General features: G+C 56.5%; 1 protein-coding gene across 1 annotated transcript in view; it reads left to right on the forward strand.

Annotated features, from left to right (window-relative positions):
* LOC133341926 (neurogenic locus notch homolog protein 1-like) overlaps nucleotides 1-14,718 on the forward strand; it is a 107,543-nt gene that overhangs the window by 71,178 nt on the left and 21,647 nt on the right. The window contains exons 12-20 of the mRNA XM_061550765.1: nucleotides 358-468; nucleotides 681-873; nucleotides 2,020-2,165; nucleotides 2,748-2,861; nucleotides 4,722-4,841; nucleotides 5,794-5,946; nucleotides 6,115-6,343; nucleotides 6,508-6,709; nucleotides 7,791-7,944. Coding sequence (XP_061406749.1) covers nucleotides 358-468; nucleotides 681-873; nucleotides 2,020-2,165; nucleotides 2,748-2,861; nucleotides 4,722-4,841; nucleotides 5,794-5,946; nucleotides 6,115-6,343; nucleotides 6,508-6,709; nucleotides 7,791-7,944 — 1,422 coding nt within the window. The remainder of the gene's footprint in view (nucleotides 1-357; nucleotides 469-680; nucleotides 874-2,019; nucleotides 2,166-2,747; nucleotides 2,862-4,721; nucleotides 4,842-5,793; nucleotides 5,947-6,114; nucleotides 6,344-6,507; nucleotides 6,710-7,790; nucleotides 7,945-14,718) is intronic.

Genomic DNA, 14,718 nt, shown 5'->3' on the forward strand with positions numbered 1-14,718 from the left:
GTTATACGACGGAGCAAGTGTACTGCCGGCAGTGAACGTGGGCTGCTGCAGGCCGACTTGGGTCACGCCACCACTGCTGCTGCCTACATTTCGACCAATGGCAACAACAAGAACAACAAAAGTCCACTCTCGATAATGCGCTAAATGTATCCTCCCTCTAAAACAGACGCACGTTGAGGTGTCATGCAGAGTGCGTACGAGTTGATTGACGAACGTAATTCATACGGATGTCGCATCTTGGATTTTTTCCGTCACGAGATAGTGTGTGCCCGTTTAACAGATCGCGGCATGGAATCTCAGTTTCCAACCAGTTGCAAGTTGAGTTTTTATTTTTTTGTCCACCCATTGCCCCGGCAGGTGTGAACTGTGAGACGAACTTTGACGACTGCGCAGGAGATCCGTGCCAGCGTGGGAAGTGCGTGGATGGCGTCAACGAGTACCGGTGCCTTTGCGACGCTGGCTACACTGGTAAGCCTGGCAAGTGGCGTTACAGTGTGCGAGTGCGCGCCGTGTTCTCTGTTGCCCTCACCGTGATGCTGAGTATGCCCAGGGAAAGGCTCGCCGAGTCTCACGACCATATGAGGGTCCTGCCAGGTTTTGGCAGTAGGGTGACGCGCGCTCGCGAGGCCGTGACGCGCGCTCGTGTGTGAGCCCGTGACAAAGGCTGTGGCATTCCACAGGCCTGCAATGTGACGTCGAGCTGAACGAGTGCGAGTCGTCTCCGTGCCACAACGACGGCTCGTGCAAGGACCTCGTCGACGCGTTTGAGTGCGTGTGCCTGCCGGGGTTCCACGGGCCGCTGTGCTACTCAGAGACTGATGCCTGCTATGCCAGCCCCTGTCTGCATGGAACCTGCCTCGACCATGGGGAATCGTACGCACGCACGCACCCACGCACCCACGCATGCACACCCACGCACTGGCCATCACACGCAAAGATCCCCCGGTCTAGCTTTTCACAGGCTGTTGGGAAAGTGCTGTAGCGAGCACCAATGGAGGAACACAATGGAGTGGGTGGCCAGCACCACACACTTGCCCCAATAGTCTATAAAAGCTATACGAGGGATCGTTGTTTTTGTATATTCCAATGGAGATGCGTTACCGACAGCGCTATAAGAAACAGCGCGATAGGAGGTCACTATAACGTGGTTCCAATGGAGATGCATTACCAACAGTGCTATTTTTTTTACCTATGAGCAATATATGAGGGCTTCATTGGGTTATTGGTAATGGCCTTAATAATGATACTGTACACATAATAAACGTATTAAAGCAATTTATAAACAGAATTATACATTTCAATGATAATGACAAAATACAATAAGTTATGTACTCGCCAGTGCATTCGGTTGGAGCTTGCCTAAGATTAACCACCGTTTGCCATAAACACACATTCCGCGGGATGCCTTACTAACCAATGGGATTACTCTATCCATGAATCGTCAATGAATTGATACAGTGATTAACCCTCGATGAATCAATACTCTTACATGGCTGTCGGATCGACTGTGAGCAAAATCGATACAATAGACACCTCGATTCAGGATCCACAAGACCATGTATGGTATGAGACACGCCCTTACGGGCGACGTCATGCCTATTCTCTAACACGTATCGGCTGATCTGCGTCGGGATTTACGTGGCATTACGCATTTGCTATGCATGTGTCAATCTCGGAGACATTTTCCAGTCAAGAGCCGTTACCACATGTTCGCACGTATGTTGAACTTCTTTTGCACCGTACGTAGCCGACTGCACTAGTCAGAGGTGTGGGGGAAGGACAACAAACTATACACAACAACAAGCAGTTCTAAAGAAATTAGTTCGTAAATCTAGATGATGATTTAAAAGTTCGTAGCTCCCAGTGGCTTCCTAATATCAGAAAGGAAGAGCATTTCAGACGGCCGCAGAAGCACATTTGAAAAGCGCCGCGCGATGATGCAGTGACTGGGGTGGGGGAGAGGGGAGCGGCGCTTTGTCGGCGTCACTCACGGCCAGCATGCTCCGTGTCTTGCCACAGCTATCGGTGCGCCTGCGAAGCGGGCTGGACAGGGCCGCTCTGCGAGGTGGACATCGACGAGTGCGAGTCGTCACCGTGCCAGAACGGAGGCGCCTGCCAGGAGCACCTCGACGGCTACACGTGCCGGTGCCGCGACGGCTTCAAAGGTATGCGCCCGCCGGGCTGCGCCTCTCGGCATTTGGCGATTGGTGCCCGGCAATCGCACGGCTTCGGCGCGTTTGCGAGTGGACGCGTGAGCGTGCGTCCGTGGCGCTGTCCCGGTAATTCGTGAGCACGTTAATTCCCTTTTTCCTGCTGAAGTCATGCCTTCCCAGCAGGCCGATGGGTTATGTGAGAAATAGTCTTATGGGTTTTTTTTTGCAGCTAGACAGACGCAGGGAATGAGGTGTATTGTTTCCTCGAGGGTCACTGGTCATCGTCTAAATTGACACTAATTATAAAAGTGAATCGTGCTGTTAGGGTATTCACAGAGATTGACATGGGAACATGAAAGTGCCACTGGGGAAGTGCCGCTATTGGTCATGCGGAAGCTCATGCTCACTACCGTTTCCCCTCTGCGGAGACTTCATACCTGGGCACGCCGATGCCCCCGAGTCGCCTGTGAATGTGGACTGTGCTCGCGTGAGCAGTGTCCCCCGCCCCCCCCAGGGGGCTGTGTGTGTGCGGGAACACTCGCCCTGAGCGTGAACTGACACCGGAAACCATCCCCTTCCCTTGCTGGTGCGCAGGCCCTACCTGCCAGAAGAATGTGAACGAGTGCGTCTCCAACCCGTGCCTGAACCGGGGCACATGCGTGGACGGGGTGGCCGGCTACACATGCCTCTGCACGCTGCCGTTCACCGGCAAGTAACCAGGCGTGCCGCCCCCGCTCGACCCGCTGGGGCCAGCGCCTCCACCGCCTGTCGGCTGAGAGCGCCTCGTCCGTGGCTATAATGTGCAGATCCTCGAACCGCGTTCCCATTCGGAGCTGAATGGCTGATTTTACCTGGTGATGTTACCCGGTGATGTTACCCGGTGATGTTACCCAGTGATGTAACCCGGTCACGGTGGTGGGGGTGTGGGGCTCGTTTGTTTTCCCATGAACCATGGCCTCCAATAGTGACGGTCTCCCTCCCTGGGGGGGGGGGAGTAGGGCTGCTTGTGATCCCCTGATGTCGGCCAATCACGTGCAAGCACCCACAGTGCACTGCGCGGCCTGCTTACTGCTGCCATTCCCTTATCAAAACATTCCCCCAGCTGGATTGTAGTGATGGCTATGCACGCCTCTGAGCTGGCACTTTTGGCGGCAACGAGGGTTGGTGGATCACACGAACATTGTTGTTATCCTTCATTACGATGATAATAATAGTAAATTGTGCGTGAGAGGGCGTTTTTACACCCGGACGACTCGGAGGCCATGCCATGGTGTGGTGCCCGTGCCTTGCAGGGGCAACGCTCGCGTCTGTTGTGCTCCCTCGCAGGGTTCGCTGTGCGGTCTGGCTGCTCCACGGAAGTGAGGGAGATGGAGCCACGCTCACTAGGAATGAGTTCCCAGTCATGACCCAGGGTTTGACTGCAGGGCAACGGTTATTCTCGCTTGGTTGTGGATGCTATGTTTGTTCTCCGGAATGGCTCGAGTCATGTCAACAAAAACCCAGAATAGTCAGTAATCAAAGATGCGTACTCCCCTAATGTTGTAGTGGTTTGCCGTCTGACGCAGTATTAATTGGACGTTGTAGGAAACATAGCTGTAAATAACCAAGTGTCGTCGTGTCACGCAGCGTGAGTGTCTGTGCCGCCTGCAGTCCACCAGATTGTTGATCATATTTGTCGCTCTGAGCAGGGAGCTCTAATGGCTGTTTGACTGCAGACCCTAAGGATGATTTGGTAGCTCAGACGCCTGGAGACAAACACTTTGTCGTGACTTTTGCTGTGAATTAAGGGCCATTCCAGCATCCGCTTGTGTTAGTGAGCCATGTTACACATGTGCTGATGTTTGTGTGTGTTGCATTGTACGTGTGTGTACATATATATCAGGCAGTAGGTGAGCGGTAGTGTAGTGCTTAGCGCGCTGCGCTATGAACTCGGTCACCCGAGTTCAATTCCCGCTCGCAGTCAACAGTAGTGACGATTATTTGAACCAGTCATGGGCCTCCCCTAGGTTGACTCAAGCTCAAATGAGTATCTGATGTGGTGTGTAAACAACACCACTGGGGGACAAAAGGCAGCTGGGCGTGGTGTTGGCCACCCACCTCCTTATGTGCCATGCCAGCCTTCATACGTGCTCGCTAACAGCATTTTCCCCAACAGTCTGTTCAGGCTGTACGGGGGTGTTTAGCTTTGTTTGGTTTTTATTAGGCGATAGGGCGACAGCGCATTGGTAACACTTGTGCTTCGCAGAAAGAAAAACTTGGGTTCCATTCCTGACTCAGCCTCATTTTTACATGGAGTTTTATGTTCTCCCCCATTTTCTGCGGTTTCCTGCCATCGCTTAACAAAATAAAAGCCACGCCATGTAACCGGCATTGGCCCAAACATCCCAATAGTGAAAATTTTACACTGCAAATTACTCAACTGGGATTTGCACACAGCGGCAACATTGCCGCCCCCCCTACTGTGAAAACGTGGCAGGACCCTCGTGAAAGGGAGCCTTGAGACTCGGCGAGGCTGCTCTGGGCGAACGAGCACCATGTTGACCATGTGGCTGATGCTGTGTGCCCCAGGCCGTAACTGTGAGGCGGTGATGGCCCCGTGCGCCTCCCAGCCGTGCCACAACGCGGCCACCTGCAAGGAGTCGGTGAACTTGTCCTCCTTCTCCTGCGCATGTCCTCCGGGCTGGCGTGGTAAGATGCACCATCCATGGTCCCCACGGACACCACAACCTCCACATCCTCCATAACCTCCACATCCTCCATGACCTCCACAGACATCACGACCTTCATGATTTCCACAGACACCATCAGCTCCACATCCTCCATAACCTCCACATCCTCCATGACCACCACAGACACAACGACCTACTTGACCTCCACTGACCTCCACAGACACCACGACCTCCACAACCTCCACAACTCCCACCCCACCTGCAGTTCTCAAAACGTGGATCCTGGTCGACCTCTGCGAGCACCCCATCTGGGGCGCTTGGCGAGACTCAGGCTCGCGTGCTCCTCCTGTTGTGTGTATGTGGGCGAGCATGTACGTGTGTGTGCAAGCGTGTACATGTATGAGCATGTACGTGTGCCAGCGTGTATGTGTGTGTGTTGAACTTTCGCATCGTACGTAGCCAACCATGCTAATCGGAGGTGCAGGGGAAAGAAAAGCTGAACCCTGTTGATGGTTCAGCTTGGAACGTGTCGCTGCCAGACGCCGCGCGGGATGCCTGACAATGGCTCCGTCTCTCTGCTTGGTTGGGCATTGAGACGAAGCTGTTAACCAGCATCTAGGTTGTAAATCTAGAGCACAGCGATGATCTCTACCACCCGTGCCCTTGAGAAATGCTCACAGCAGACACAAATTTACACCCACTCGCACAGAGACGCACCGACTCGCACCGAGACCCACAGACTGGAGATGATGGTTGGGTTTTCACAACTCTGCCAGTCCCCCAAGCTGCCCGCCATATAGCTCGGTCTTTCCACTGTGGGGCTTCTCGCTTCGCGGGCTACGCGGAGCGTGAAGGCCAGCGTCGCGCCAGCTGGCGCTGCGCACGACAGAGGAGCGACCCCACGTGGAGGAGGCCGCTCTGCTCCGAGTGAAACTGACGTTTGTGACGGCTCTGACACCGGCCGCGTGCAGGTGCCACCTGCTCGCTGGACATCGACGAGTGCGCCGGCGTGCCGTGCCAGCACGGGGGGGCTTGCATGAACACGCAGGGTGGATTCCGGTGCTCCTGCCGCCCCGGCTACACAGGCCCCACGTGCCAGACGGACATCGACGACTGCAGCCCGAGTGAGTTGCGCGAGTAGACCGATATGTGAAGGAGGCCATAATAACATTCCGCTTATTTAACACAAAGTGTTCGAGTGCCGCTGGCGTTGTTTCTTGAACTAGCGTGGGGCGGTGGTTGGTGCCCCGTGAGGGGGACGGAGCCGTGAACTTCCATCTCGTCCCCCGCAGATCCGTGCCAGAATGGGGGCTCATGCACTGACAGCATCGGCGCCTTCAGCTGCAAGTGCCGCCCCGGATTCCGTGGGTCGCGCTGCGAGACGGAGGTGAACGAGTGTGCCAGCAACCCCTGCCGCAACGGAGGCTCGTGCGCCGACTATGTCAACAGCTATACGTGCCGCTGCCGGCCCGGCTTCAACGGCATCCATTGCGAGCACGACATCACCGAGTGCACCGACAGGTGAACCGCACACCAGCCCTCTTAACTAACAGTGTGGTGCAGTGGTAACGCTCGTGCCGTGCAGCAGTTCCTTACTAGCGTGATGGCGTGCGATGCACCGGCGTGTTGGCTCGTACGCATGCGCTGCGGAGGGGGAGGGTGATCGGCGTTGTGTCTGTATGTAGCTCGTGCCTAAACGGCGGCTCGTGCGTGGACGGCATCAACGCGTACACGTGCCTGTGCCGCGGCGGCTTCACGGGAAGCTACTGCCAGTTCGACATCGACGAGTGCGAGTCCCAGCCCTGCCAGCACGGAGGCACCTGCCTGGACGGCCTGGGCACCTACAAGTGCACGTGCCCGCGCGGGTACACTGGAGGGAACTGCCAGGTACCGTTGGTGCGCCGGCGCGGCCTGCGTGGTTCGATCGCGCCACCCTCGCCGCCTGTTCAATTTCTGTCACGGTTCCTGAGCGCGCAGGCCTCGTTTTGAATTTACAGCAAGACCGTCTCTTCTTGAATTTAAAACGCACCGATAAAATGCTCAACATGGCGGCGTGCATTGGATTGCGTCTACATCGCTGTTGCTTTCGTTGTCTGTGGAAAAGGTGGTGTAGGCAGGCCTGTAACCCCCTGCGCTCTGGGGATGGTGCTTCTTTCATCATGGAGATTTATAATTTAATACAGTTGCTGAGCAGAGGCCTAAATAGCCCAATATACATCACATGCCAGCAACACACCAATACACAGTCCTATCAGAGTCATCGCAGCATTAAGCCCAGGCCCAAAGGCCCAATACGTCAAGCGACCGGCAACAAACAGCACTGTGACTGTTGTATCACCTCAAGAGTTAACACATTTCTTGAATTGAGCGAGGTTATTTTTAGTGTAAAAACTTGGGGGGGGGGGGGGGGAGGGGGTAAAGACGGTGTTGGGAGGGAATTTTCAAAGTGCGACAGTGCAAGGGAAGAAACGGAAAGGGAAGCGTTGTGACCTGCAGTGTGGTGAGTGGGTGAGTTGAGTGGGTATGTATGTCTAGGGTGCAGTAGTGTAGCGGTATGCACGCTGTGCTACGAACCCAGTGACCCGAGTTCGATTCCCACTCATGGCCAACACCAGTGACGATTATCTGAGCCGGTTTTGGGCCTTCTCTAGGTTGACTCAGCCTCAAATGAGTATCTGGTATGATGTGTAAACATCGCCACTCGAGAGACAAAGGCTGCTGGGAATGGTGCTGGTCACCCACCCCCTCGTGTGCCGTGCCGGCCTTCATAGGTGCTCGCTAACAGCACTTGCCCCAACAGTCTGTTAAGGCTATACAGGGGATTTTTCTCTTTGTTTTATGTATGTATGTTGAACTTCTTTCGCTGGGTTAGTGGGTGGCTGGGTGGGTTGGTGCAGGCTTACTATGATGATCGGTTTGTTGGCAATAGCTGGAGCTGTGCTTGTGGCTGTCGCTCCGCTGCTCACAGGCGCTCGTGGACTGGTGCTCCTCGTCACCCTGCAAGAACAGTGGGTCCTGTGTGCAGTCGCGCACGTCATACCGCTGCGATTGCCACAGTGGCTGGACTGGCCTCTACTGCGACATCCCCAATATGAGCTGCGATACGGCTGCCAGAAACAAAGGTACTAGCTGCAACAGCAGCAGAAGCAGTGCTGTGCCGCATCACGTCGAATCGAAGAAAATTGTTAACATTCACTTTTAACACAACAAACAGAAATATAATTTACGCAGCAGGGTGGTACCCGTGGGTGACACTCTTGTGCCTCACACCAGGAATGTCTGGGTTCGATTCCTGACTCCGGGTGCCTTTCTGTGTGGAGTTTGTCTGTTCTCTCACCGTTCTGTAAGGGTTTTCTTCCAGGTTCTTTGCTTTACTCCTGTAATAAAGGACTCTCTCTCAGATGTCGATCTCCGATGTCCTTTATTGGGTTCGTAGAATCTCGATACCACGGCGTCTCGCTCAGGCCCGCGTCTCCGTCTGACACCGATGGCTGATGGTGTCGACGTCTCCCACCGCGTGGCGACCGTGCCACTCTCTCCGTCTTGCCCAGCGTGGCCTCCTCATGTTTCACTCCGTCTCAACTCCCCCTTCCCCTTCCGGTTCTCTCCCTAAATCTTCTCACCCACGTGACCCTAACTCCACCCACTCCCCACGTGACCCAGACTCCGCCCCCCCTCAATCCTTGCTCGCATTACACGACCCCCCCCCCTAATGAAAACCCAGCCATCCTCGGCTGCAATAATTACAATAAAATAATGCGAGCAATATTGGAACCATCTGGCATCACTGGACAACGGAGAATATAAGAATGATAACAAGAACAACAAGAACAATAACAATCAACGAAAGGAAAGGGATTTGGAACGCGTGCGGGTCGCCGGCCCGTCCCGAACGGGCGGCGGTCCCCCCACAGACCGAGAACGCGACGGGGTCTTAAGATCGACGGGAGTAGAACCGCCCGCCGCTGTTGGAGGCCCGTCAACAGCAAGGTCCCGTTCCCCAGGGAGACCAAGTCCGGGGTCTCTGGCAACCGTGTCTGTGGTGGGGTTGGAGGGGCAGCGGGGTCAAGTGGCCCCGTTACCGTGGTAGGTCCACCCAGAGCAGGATTCGCCACATCCACCTGCGTCACGGCTGGTTCGTCTGTAGAAGGCACGACAGGCGCGCTTGCAGAGTCAACAGGTAAGGGCAGAGGTGCATCGGGCGCAACACACACCGGCAAGGCAACATCAGGGGATGACGCATCCGTCCGCGGGGCCACGTAGGGCTTCAATCAAGACGTATGAACGTACCAGTGCCGCGATCCGAACCGAACCCGTGCGGATTGCGGGTTAGGGACTTCAATAAGCTTAACCGGCCCCTGCCATGGTTTGTGAAGCTTAGGGGAGGTTCCCGGCCGCACTTGCGGGCAGTGCAGCCATGCCATGTCCCCTACTCGCCAGGGGCATGTACCGGTCGAGCGCCGGGCGCAACGCTCGTTTCGCGCCTGCGTCTTGGCAGTAGCCAATCGGGCCCCCTCCCGTGCTTCGGCGACGCGTCGAACAGTGTCCTGAATATATTCGGGGAGAGGTTTAACAGGACCCTTCGCCCCCGTATCCAGCTGTACTTCCACCGGCGGCACATTCTCGCGGCCGTACATTAGAAAAAATGGAGAATACCCAGTGGACGCATGAGGCGTCATCCGATACGCGGAGAGTACTCCAGGTATATGCAAGTCCCAATCAGCTTGTTTTTCGTCAACCGTGTGACACAGCATGGCCGACAGCGTCCGATTAAGGCGTTCCACCATGCCATCCGTCTGCGGGTGGTAGGGAGACGTACAGACCTTCTTGGTTCCCAACGCAGCGCACACCTCCGCCAACAATTTGGAAGAAAAATTCCGCCCCTGATCCATGAGCAGCCTCTCCGGCGCCCCCTTGTCTATCACATATCCAAATAGGAAGGCGTCTGTGATAGATGCCGCCGACTGGTCGGGTAAAGGCCAAGCCATCGGCCAGCGGGAAAGATATTCCACCCCGACCAGCAAATATTTATTACCCCTAGCGGATGGCGGGAAAGGTCCCAAAATATCCAGCGCCACCAACTCGTTGATTCGAGACACTTGTATAGACTGCACCGGCGGCACGTAAGGGTTTTTAGGCGGCTTCCGCCGGGCACACTCGGGACACGCCCGAATGTGTTCGACGACATCCGTCGTCATGCCGTGCCAGAAGTAGTCTCGCTGCAATGTTAACAAAGTCTTCTGCACCCCGAGATGTAATAAAGTGTCGCCGTGCGTAGTCCGAATCAATTCGTACCGTAGCGACGACGGTACTACCAGACGCCAGCGGTCATGCAGTCCCTCTCTCCACATGAGCAAACCATCCCGGAGAGCGGCCCCCAGCATCCCACCGGACAGCAATCTCCCCGCTCCTTTCGCAGCCCAACTCCGTAAAGCCCCCAACGAGTCGTCAAGCAATTGTTCGCGAATCCATACTGAGCGCGGCAGGTTCAGAACCCCATCGGCCGGTCCTGGGCACACCGGAGCCCCAGACACCTCGACAGCTGACACGACAGGCCGAGGGGGTAGCTGAACTGGCGTACACCTATTCTTATCCGACGCGCAAACGCAAGGGGACCCCTGCGGTAATCTGGAGAGTGCGTCCGCATTCGCGTGACGCGACCCCTTCCGATATTGTATGTCGAAGGAAAATTCCTGCAGGGTCTCCAACCAGTTGGCCAGATGGTTGGTCAACCCTCAGGGAATATTGCAGAGCCGCATGGTCCGTGCGCACAATAAATGACCGGCCGTAAAGATACGGCCGATATTAGCGGAGAAAATAGACAATAGCCAATAATTTGCGGCGAGTAACGCAGTAGCGGGTTTCTGCCGGGGACAGTACACGGCTACCGTAGGCTACCACGCGTTCTACGCCGCCCTTGGACTGTGACAGAACGGCCCCAATCCCAGTGTCACTAGCGTCCGTATCCAGAATAAAAGGTCGATCAAAATCCGGATGGTCCAATGTCGGCGCTGTCGCCAACCGATCGCGTAGGCCCTGAAACGCCGCTTCCTCCGGCGGACCCCAACTGAACCTCCGACCCTTACCCGTAAGGAGGTGCAAGGGCCTAGCGATCATAGCAAAGTTCGGGACGAACCTGCGATAGTATGAGGTGAACCCCAGGAAGCGACGTACGTCCCCAACCGAGGCCGGGGTTGGCCAGTTGCGGACGCACGCCGTCTTCTCCGGGTCCGTGGCCACCCCGTCCGCACTGACTGTGTCCCAAATAACGCACGGATCGTTGCAGTAGGTGACACTTTTTCGGTTTGAATTTTTAATTTGCGGAGCGCATCCTAGCAAAAACCGTCTCCAATCTCTGCAAATGTTCGTCAAATGTGCGGCTAAAGACAATGACATCGTCTAAATAAATCAAACATGTCTCCCACTGCAGACCCGTTAACACCAGCTCCATCAACCGCTGAAAAGTGGCGGGAGCTGCATTCAAGCCCATCGGAAGGCAATTAAACTGAAACATTCCCTGCGGCGTACGAAAAGCCGTCTTTTCCCTCGAGGACTCGTCAAGGGGAAGCTGCCAAACCGAATCGGAGCGGCATCCCCCGTATCACTGTGGTGGGAAAGCAGGGAGGTGCGTCCCAAGTCAAAATCATCCGAGCTGAACACGTCGGAATAACTTAGCAACAGCGCGCGAAGCGCGGACCGTTGCTCTGTCAGGGATGAATTCTCCCCGCATAACTCGGCAACCCAACGGTCATCCTGCCCCGTTGGCCCCGAAACCCCCCCTACCATGTCCCGGCGGACCCGGTTGTCATGGGTCGTGAACGCGGTCGTGGCGTGAGCCACAACCGTTCCGGCCGGGACACTGACATTCTCTGCACTCCCATTTAGCACCTGTAAGAACGGGGGCTGGCCCGGCCGGACAATTGTTTGTGCCCCAACCAGCGCCGAGCCGCCCGTTATAGCTGTGGACGGCGATAACAGAACCCCCGCCGCTCCCTCAACGCCAGGTACTGGCTTCCGATTTCTCAACGGGATAAGCATCTGCGAACCAGGTGGAATGTCAACAGATACCTCGGACAGCGCCTGCACCTGGCAAACAGGGGCAGGCCGGCCCCATGGCGACGGTAGGAACGAAATTTTCCGCCCCCCTGGTAATTCAATGTAGTTTTGATCAATCCTTATTTGAATTGGCATTTTTGCCAGGAAATCAGTCCCCAACAAACAGGGTACCGCGAGGGACCTAGAGATCAACACGGTCCCTGAAGCTGACACCCCCCCAATGGATATGTTGGCGTCCACCTGGCCCACAATGCCCATACTTCCCCCGTTCGCCGCTATGCATGAATCATAAACCGCTCGCACTCTCCCTGGCGGAATGCCTAAAAGATGGAAAATGACATCCGAAATAATGGTCGCGGACGCACCGGAGTCCACCAAAATACGCACCTCGACCCCCTGAATAGAACCCGGTACCGTGGACGACCCCTACTACCCTCCATGCCAGTCGGCGCCATTGCGTCAGCGAGCGACACGGGTCAATCGGAGGCACCTTGTTGTTAACGACACACGGACCGCGCGGCGATGGTGATGCATGAGGTGACTTGCCTTGCCGGGTGTCTGGTGCGCACCGACTTGCCTGTCTTGGTGGGTCTTTTCGCGCGACGTCCGTGGTCGAGGCCTCCTGCTGGGGCGGCCCCGGGATGCGAGCCCAACAGTCCCTGGCGAAGTGGCCCTTACGGCCGCAGCGGAAACACTCCACGTCGTTCCGACGCGCGGCACCCCCCCTGTCCCGACGCTCCCGCGCTGGCGGCCCGGACCTCGGCCCCGTCCCCCCCCAAGCAGGCCACTGGGCGGAGGCGGCCGTCAACTCCTGCGGACCCTTGTCGTCAGGAACGTAGATCGCCTTCGTAGGATCCCACCCCGTAGCACCGCCTTCAACGATGGGCCCCCCCGTCCAAGCTGACACCTGCTTCCAGCGTCGGAGATTAAATTGAGCGTCCAAGCACTTAGCCACAGCACGGGACGTCAATTTATCATGGCTGCACACCGGCATGGGGATCCCCAGGTCTCTAGATAATTCGAGCATCTTGCCCAACACGAGGGGCTCCAACAAATCGGGCTCCGTCTCGGGGTATGCCGCCATCGCCAGTTCCAGAACTGCACCTCTGAAGGCCACCGGTGATTCATCAGGCGCCCGTTGGCGCTGAACAAATCTCCAATGGGCGTCGTCCGGAGGCTCGTACGCATCCGCCATCTCCTCGAAGACACCCTGCAGCGTCTTCTTCTTGTCGGCCTTGATGGAGCGGAAGAACCGGACGGACTTGTCGTCGAGAAGTGTTGGTAAGACTTCCGGGGCCTCCGCGTCCGTCCATTTGGCGGAGCGTACGGCCGCTTGAAAACGGCAGGCGAATGCGCTCCAATCGCCGCCGATTGAGAATTCTTTGACCGTTGTTAAATGACGGCTGCGGGTTCTTGCTCCTCCGTCCTCCTCCGATGGTGACACGCGCGGCAACGACAAAATGGCGTCGCTCCGCAACGTGTGCAAGATGGCGGCTTCCCGCGGCGGAGGGTGCAAGATGGCGGCTTCCCGCCGTTCCTCCTCGGCCACGCCCAAGATGGCGTCTTAGTGCCGCGTGGTCGAGAGGGCTGATGGCGACGGCAAGGCCCCGGCCCGTTGTTCCCCGCCGGGCCTCCCCGAAGTCGTCGCCGGAGTCACAAGGACGCACAATTGCGCCAACACTGTCTTCAGCGCCTCCAGTTGCGCCGCCTGTCGCCATCCGTCCTCAGCGTCCAGTCGCGCGGATGGGCCCACCGAGGCGGCCACGTCCTGCACGGCTGGAACCCCGCTCGTCCCCGCTCCGCTTTCCTCCTCCATCGTGGGTAGCGCCACCGCTGGAGGGAGGTCGTCGTCGGAAGATGTTGCCGAAGATGGTGCAGGGATGGTCTTCCTCCTGAGCTGTTTTTACATGCCGTTTCACTTCTGACACCAATGTAATAAAGGACTCTCTCTCAGATGTCGATCTCCGTTGTCCTTTATTGGGTTCGTAGAATCTCGATACCACGGCGTCTCGCTCAGGCCCGCGTCTCCGTCTGACACCGATGGCTGACGGTGTTGACGTCTCCCACCGCGTGGCGACCGCACCACTCTCTCCGTTTTGCCCAGCGTGGCCTCCTCGTGTTTCACTCCGTCTCAACTCCCCCTTCCGGTTCTCTCCCTAAATCCTCTCACCCACGTGACCCTAACTCCACCCACTCCCCACGTGACCCAGACTCCGCCCCCCTCAATCCTTGCTCGCATTACACTCCCATAACTAATAAAACTCAATGTATCAGATGCTGGCCAAACATCCCATTGCTGAAAGATTCCCTGCAAATTACTCAATTGGGATTATACGGAGCAACATTGCTCCCGGGCTGTGACAAACTTGGCAGGAATCCTCCTGAAAAATAATCTAAACTAAACTATGTAAGCATTTTTTTTTTACCATGTGTAATAAAAGACTCGACCACGATGTCTGGCTTGGTGTCCTTTATTCGGTTCGTTTGCTGTCTCCCACACGGCTGTCCTCCTTTGAGACTTTCCACACGGTGCCGACGCTGTTGTTACACCCGTCACCGCTAACAGCTCCGCTGTTGGTCTCCGTCGTTCCCGTAGCCTCTTAGCAGCTTCGCTGCTGTTACCCTCACGCAGCCCCCCTGGCTGTACTCGCTGCAGCTTCCCCTCGTGTCGCTCCCGTAGCCTCGGACAGCCTCGCGGCTGTTCCCCTGTCGCTCCCGTAGCTCCTAGCAGCCGTGCTGCTGTCTCCCATACACAGCCTCCCCGGCTGTACTCGCTGCAGCTCCTCAACCGCTCTCTCTCTCCAGCAGCCCCACTGCTGTCTCCTCCCGCAGCTCCGCTG

Source organism: Lethenteron reissneri, chromosome 12 (genome assembly GCF_015708825.2).
Source record: "Lethenteron reissneri isolate LAM-NWPU_2019-01 chromosome 12, ASM1570882v1, whole genome shotgun sequence".
NCBI classification, from domain to species: Eukaryota; Metazoa; Chordata; class Hyperoartia; order Petromyzontiformes; family Petromyzontidae; genus Lethenteron; species Lethenteron reissneri.